Source organism: Elephas maximus, chromosome 14 (genome assembly GCF_024166365.1).
Source record: "Elephas maximus indicus isolate mEleMax1 chromosome 14, mEleMax1 primary haplotype, whole genome shotgun sequence".
Classification (NCBI taxonomy): domain Eukaryota; kingdom Metazoa; phylum Chordata; class Mammalia; order Proboscidea; family Elephantidae; genus Elephas; species Elephas maximus.
In genome coordinates, this window is record NC_064832.1 from 40,073,300 (window position 1) to 40,080,600 (window position 7,301).

General features: G+C 41.4%; 1 protein-coding gene across 3 annotated transcripts in view; it reads right to left on the bottom strand.

Annotated features, from left to right (window-relative positions):
• The window catches only part of NAA16 (N-alpha-acetyltransferase 16, NatA auxiliary subunit), a 106,742-nt gene extending 106,442 nt beyond the window's left edge, over positions 1–300 (bottom strand). For 2 of the 3 annotated variants that reach the window (XM_049852959.1, XM_049852958.1), the window contains exon 1: positions 7–300. In XM_049852959.1, coding sequence (XP_049708916.1) covers positions 7–60 — 54 coding nt within the window. In that variant the 5' untranslated portion in view covers positions 61–300. The remainder of the gene's footprint in view (positions 1–6) is intronic. The other variant, XM_049852962.1, reaches the window with a different exon arrangement.
• Positions 301–7,301: the final 7,001 nt, after the last annotated feature.

The window sequence follows — 7,301 nt, forward strand, 5'->3', positions numbered from 1 at the left end:
ACTCACCAAAATACGTTTGAAGAGATTACTCTCCTTGGGCGGCAGCTGCACGTTCGGCATCGCGGCCGGCGGGGAGGCAGTGTGCCCGGGCGCTCCGTGTCGCTGACGGGTGGGCACCGGGATGAGGCGGGCCGAGGGCGATGGGTCAGTTCATTGGCCTAGAGTTGGGACTGGGCAGCCAGAGGAGGGCTGACGAGAGGAAGACGAGGCGGTCTAAGCTGGACGCTATCGCCCTAACCCCGCTTTTCGGGGAGTGGCGGCTGCGGTGACGGCCGCGCGCTGCAAAATGGCAGCCGGGCCCGCCCCCCCACGAGCTGGGCAGTGTGCGCATGCGCGGGGGCGCCACGGCGTGGGAAGGGGGCGAGGGACGGTGCCGGTGTTAGGTTTCCGGGCGCGAACGGTCCCCAGAGCCTCGGGGTCCCGTGGATCTCAAGCCCCGCGTCCTTTCTTGTGACTTTCACTTTTATTGTGCTCTGGTTATTAGGCTTGTGGCCCAAGATAATGTTCGTTATTTCAGAGTACTGAATGATTATTTTTGCATTTCTCCCCACTCAGAAACTCACACAGTGCTCAACTCAAAGTAGACACTATGATGTAGGACTTTTCTTCTTAATCCCCTCGCTTTGGACTGCAAGCGAAGCCTTATCTTTTCAGCGCAGACGAAAGAAATATTCACAACGTATGTGAGGCCTTTGGGCTAGTCTTGGAACGAGCTAACTGATGGTATGAAAGCATGTTTTGAATGTCAGGAAAAATTATCCCCAGCAGTTTGAAACACCTAACATTTTCTCTGGAAATTAGGGTGGTTTTAAGGGGCCATTGATCCTCCAAGTCTACCTACTCTTTCCTCAATGATTTCCATTTGTAGAAGGCGTATAATAATTGCAGAAACGAGATTCACACCCAAGAGTTGCCAGCTCTGAGACTCGGTCCACTATGCGTATATAGAGGACAGCGAAGTGATATATAACGTGAGTCTGGAGAGCTTCGGTTACATGTAGGTGACAAGAATAACCACACATATAATAGGGGTTAATATCAAACCTGTTACCATCAAGTGGATTCTGACTCATAGTGCCCCTATAGGACGGGGTAAAACTGTCCCATGCGGTTTCTAAGACTAATTTTTTTTTAATAATTTTTATTGTGCTTTAAGTGAAAGTTTACGAATCGTCAGTCCCTCACACACAAATCCACATACACCTTACTACATACTCCCATTTACTCTCCCCCTAATGAGTCTTTGTAACCCTCTCTGCTGTCCCATCTTCCCTCCAGACAGGAGATGGCAACACAGTCTCAAGTGTCCACCTGATAAAAGTAGCTCATTCTTCATCAGCATCTCCCTCCAACCCATTGTCCAGTCCCTTCCCTGTGTGTTGAGTTGTCTTCGGGAATGGTTCCGGTCCTGGGCCAACAGAAGGTTTGGGGACCGTGACCACCGGGATTCTTCTAGTCTCAGTCAGACCATTAAGTCTGGTCTTTTGATGAAAATTTGGGGTCTGCATCCCACTGTTCTCCTGCTCCCTCAGGGGTTCTCTGATGTGCTCCCTGTCAGGGCAGTCATCGGTTGTGGCCAGGCACCATCTAGTTCTTCTGGTCTCAGGATGATGTAAGTCTCTAGTTCATGTGGCCCTTTCTGTCTCTTGGGCTTATAATTAACTTGTGACCTTGGTGTTCTTCATTCTCCTTTGATCCAGGTGGGTTGAGACCAATTGATGCATCTTAGATGGCCGCTTGTTAGCATTTAAGACCCCAGACGCCACACTTCGAAGTGGGATGCAGAATGTTTTCTTAATAGAATTTGTTTTGCCAATTGACTTAGATGTCCCATGAAGCCATAGTCCCCAAACCCCTGCCCTTGCTCCGCTGACCTTCAAAGCATTCAGTTTATCCGGGAAACTTCTGTGCTTTTGGTCCAGTCCAGTTGAGCTGACATTCCCTGTATTGAGCATTGTCCTTCCCTTCACCTAAAGTAGTTCTTACCTACTATCTAGTCAGTAAATAACCCTCTCCCACCCTCCCCCCCATAACCACAAAAGAATGTGTTCTTCTCAGTTTGAACTGTTTCTCAAGATTTTATAATATTGGTCTTATACAATATTTGTCCTTTTGCATCTGTCTAATTTCACTCAGCATAATGTCTTCCAGGTTCCTCCATGTTATGAAATGTTGCGCAGATTCATCACTGTTCTTTATCGATGTGTGGTATTCCATTGTGTGAATATACCATAATTTATTTATCCATTCATCCGTTGATGGACACCTTGGTTGCTTCCAGCTTTTTGCTATTGTAAACAGTGCTGCAATAAACATGGGTGTGCGTGTATCTGTTGGTGTAAAGGCTCTTATTTCTCTTGGATATATTCTGAGGAGTGGGATTTCTGGGTTGTATGGTAGTTCCATTTCTAACTTTTTAAGGAAACGCCAGATAGATTTCCAAAGCGGTTGTACCATTTTACATTCCCACTAGCAGTGTATAAGAGTTCCAATCTCTCCGCAGCCTCTCCAACATTTATTATTTTGTGTTTTTTGGATTAATGCCAGCCTTGTTGGAGTGAGATGGAATCTCATAGTAGTTTTAATTTGCATTTCTCTAATGACTAATGATCAAGAGCATTTTCTTATGTATCTGTTATAAAAAAAAAATCTGTTAGCCACCTGAATATCTTCTTTAGTGAAGTGCATGTTCATATAGTTTGCCCAATTTTTAATTGGGTTGTTTGTGTTTTTGTGGTTGAGTTTTGACAGAATCATGTAGATTTTAGAGATCAGGCGCTGGTCGGAGATGTAGCTGAAAATTTTTTCCCAATCTGTAGGTGGTCTTTTTACTCTTTTGGTGAAGTCTTTAGATGAGCATAGGTGTTTGAGTTTTAGGAGCTCCCAGTTATCTGGTTTCTTTTCGTCATTTTTAGTAATGTTTTGTATTCTGTTTATGCCTTGTATTAGGGCTCCTAATGTTGTCCGTATTTTTTCTTCCATGATCTTTATCATTTTAGTCTTTATGTTTAGGTCTTTGATCCACTTGGAGTTAGTTTTTGTGTATGGTGTGAGGTATGGGTCCTGTTTCATTTTTTTTGCAAATGGATATCCAGTTATGCCAGCACCGTTTGTTAAAAAGACTATCCTTTCCCCAATTAACTGACACTGGGCCTTTGTCAAATATCAGCTGCTCATATGTGGATGGATTTATATCTGGGTTCAAGACTAATTTTTATGGAAGCAGACTGCCACATCTTTCTTCCATGGGGTTAATATTAAGGTGTATATAAATATTAGACACACAAATTTATTTATACATGGTCTGGATCTGGAAACCCTGATGGTGTAGTGGTTAAGTGCTACGGCTGCTAACCGAAAGGTTGGCAGTTCGAATCTGCCAGCCGCTTCTTGGAAACTCTGTGGGGCAGTTCTACTCTGTCGTATAGGGTTGCTATGAGTCAGAATCGACTCGACGGCACTGGGTTTGTTTCTTTTGGTTTTGGTCTGGATCTTAATTTGTGCATATGAGACTGTAAGGGTAATTGATGTATAATTAAATTTAACTGGCTATAACCAGAATTGGAGCCCTGGTGGAATCACTGGTGGCACAGTGACTCTTAACCACTCAACTGCTAACCAAAACGTTGGCAGTTGGAATCCACCAGCTTCTCCTTGGAAGCCTTAGGGGCAGTTCTACTCTGTACTATAGGGTCGATTCCATGACTACGTGTTAGGCGATAATCAGAACTGGATTGGGGCTTCATTGATTTTTTTCCCCTATGAATTGGAATTGACTCCAGGCAACAGGTTTGGTTTTTTTTAATAGCATGAGTTGGTTGGAAATGGGAGAAAGCACCATAAGAGTCTTTTAAAATAGGGAAGGGACTTATTAAAAGGGGCGAAGCTACAGGTAATCTATTTATGCTAGAAGAGGGGTGAGGGGAGGAGCCCTAGCAGCACTAGGGTTAAGAGCTTGGCTGCTAACCTAAAGGTTCAAAGGTCAACAGCAAACCCACCCAGGGGCTCCGCAGGAGAAAAGACCTGGCGATCTGCTCCCGTAAAAATTAGAACCTGGGGAAACCTATGGGGCAGTTCTACTCTGTCATAGAAAAAAAAAGAGGATTGCTATAATTCGTACTGGACTTGATCGCACACAACAATAAGTAAAGGATGAGTGGAGAGATAGGAAATTGAAAGCAATTCCAATTGTATTGCTGATAGTTCTTATTCTGAACCTTACAGTGTATAAAAGATGTAATGTATGCGCAATCAGAAAGCCTGGATTAGCTAGTGGCTATATAATTTTATTACTAACTTCCTGTTTAGTCTGGAGCAGATTTTATTTCCACCTTGCAACAGAAAATGGGGTTATAATAACATTATTGTAATCTGTTTCATAGCAGAGTTATGTGAATTTAATGCGTAGTCATTTTGAAGCCCTTAAGAAAAAACAAGTACTCTGTAAATCTGAGCTCATTTCTCCCTCCAACGGCTTTCTCTAACTGTGGTGAAAACTGCCTCTCAGAAAAGGTGCTGAAGCCTCTTGGGAGGCCTGGCGGGTGTCCACCCCCAATGTTCCTTCCTGATGATTCAGACAGGTGTACCTCCTGTAAAATCATGCCCAGAATAAAATCACAGTAACATCATCTGTAAAACCCTTAATAGTTCCCAAAGCACTTTTTATGTACAAGATATGGCCCAGTGATTCTCTTACTAAGCCTGGGTAGAGCCAAGGAGAAAAGAATGTGGAAAAGTATTTTTCCACCCCATGTACATAGCATCTCTTGAACAGCCAGCTTGCAGGGGAAAATCAAAAAATTTGCTGCTACTTCTACAACCATTTTAACCATGTAATTAAAGGCTGATAAGAAAAGAATTTAGATTGCATAATGTATTATACCTCAGACTCCCTGATGTTTCTACTGTCTTCCACCTTCCTTGCTCTTGTTTCTGAGGAAGAAATGGCACTTTCATTCCTCTATTTGAGTTCTCCTTCCCACCCCTTCTGCTTTTCTAGAACATTTATTCATCAGTTATTTGCATTTGCCCGGCTATTTGCATTCTCTCTCTCCTTGTATAGTTTATATTCTAATGGGAGGAGACAGACAATAAACATATAAACAAATAAGCAAGATAATTTCAGAGGATGGGAAGTCCTATGAAGAAAATAAAACAAGGTCATGAGGGCAGTGGAGGTGGTGGAGGTCACTGTTTAAACCAGGTACTTAGGAAAGATCTAGAAAGACCTCTGAGGAAGTGATGACATGTGAATAGAGACCTGAAGGCAGGGTCAGATTAAGGCCTGTGAGGGAGCTAAACACTGATAATCTGTGGTGCCTCCTCCTTTGCTTACTCCCGCATTCAAACAAAATATGTGAGTTATATATAAAACCAAAACCAAACCCATTGCCATTGAGTCGATTCCCACAGGACTGGGTAGAGGTGCCCCACACAGTTTCCAAGAAGCAGCTGGTGGATTCCAACTGCCAGCCTTTTGGTTAGCAGCCGTAGCTCTTAACGACTACACCACCAGGATTTCTGGCTAAGATACACACACACATATGAGTATAAATATATATGTATATATGTACTGCATGCTTATATAACTTGGAACCCTGGTGGCGCAGTGGTTAAGGGCTTGGCTGCAAACCAAAAGGCTGGCAGTTGGAATCCACCAGCCGCTACTGGGAAACTGTATGGGACAGCTCTACTCTGTCCTTTAGGGTCGCTGTGAGTCAGAATTGAACCAATGGCAATGGGGGCTTCATAGCTATCCATGATGTAACTTCTTTTCAAATGAGGCTATAATATTAGGGATTATACCCAAAAGTGGCATATGCCATTTTAGTAGCATGAGATAAACTGGATTATAAAATTTTAGTGGATGCGAGGTATTAAGATTTTTAATATATACCCCTGTTTCTACAAAAAGAATATTCTACAACAAAGAAAATAGTGCAGTGAACGTAGTTGTTTCAACAGTCAATGTAAAATTCTGTTGATTTCCCACAATGAAAAATTGACTTTAACCAATTTTGCTTTAAATGGCTCATACCTCAATTTTGATGCTTGTTTTGTTACAAATGCCATAATTATAAACAAACAAATGAAAAGATGTCATAAAAGAAAATTTAATTTTCAAAAAACAAATATTACAACAAATTACTATATTTTTAGATAGGTCTTTCGTCTCTAACATGTTATAATTAAAAACATTTCTATTCTTTGTTCTCACAAATTCTTCAGTGATTTCATCACAATTAAGCTGCCGAACAATATCTACTCCCATACATAGTAAGGACAATGAATCGAGTCTTTCTTGAATCATTGTTGTATGCTGAGGGTTTTTGAGTCTCTTTAGGGATGAAAATGAGTGTTCTGTTTTGTAGCTTGTGATTATTAAAGTTAGGAAAGAGCCCTGGTGGCGCATCATATGCATAAAGCAATTTCAATGTTGGGAAATATGCATGGTATTTTATCTTTTATTGTGGTATCACACACGCCCACATGAGTAAAACTTGTCCTTCCTGAATCTGTAAACTTCGTTCTCATTTAAGAATGAAATTGCCATACTTTTCATTAAAGGTTTGTATTTAAATCATCAGGATAAGCCTGTGCTAATTTCTTGGATGCCTTCGTGCATTCTTTATCAGGTATGAAGGAATTGTTCAAGAAGAACTATCTATTTGAAAGAACTTTGTACACTTTTGCCCTTCTTTTCATGCAAGATTCAAGTGTGTCAATGATGGTGTAGTATGTGGTTACACAAAATTAATTTCTGGCACCCAATGATACTTGTGGAGGACTTCCCTCATTTGTTTCTTTCTGATGCTTCTGCAATAGTGAACTACCTGATAATCAGCATTTGGCACTATTTGTTTTGTTGTGTTTTCAAAATCCTCTCTTAAATTATGTAAATACCCTATTAATTACTGGTAGAGATCTGCTTATGTCTTTAAATTAACTTCTGAATCTTAAAGAGCTTGACGCATCCGATGAAAATGCTGCAACATATTATCCCACATAACCAACGTAAATACATACTCCAGGGTTTGCATTTTGTTGGCAATGTTTTCACCTTCTCTTTTGGTATGTCTTTTTTGTGTCCGGTCTTCAGCAATATTTTCTGAGGTACCTAGAATCTGAGTGTACGATTCCAAGATTACACTTGTTGCTATAGCATATGCTTCCCAATGTGTATTAGAAAGACGTTTTAATACTTGATCATTGCCTAGATAGTTTTAAGTATTGCTCGTTGGTGAATAGGGGGTGGCAGAAAGTGTGTAGAGTAACTGAACAGTAGAAAAAAATATCAACTG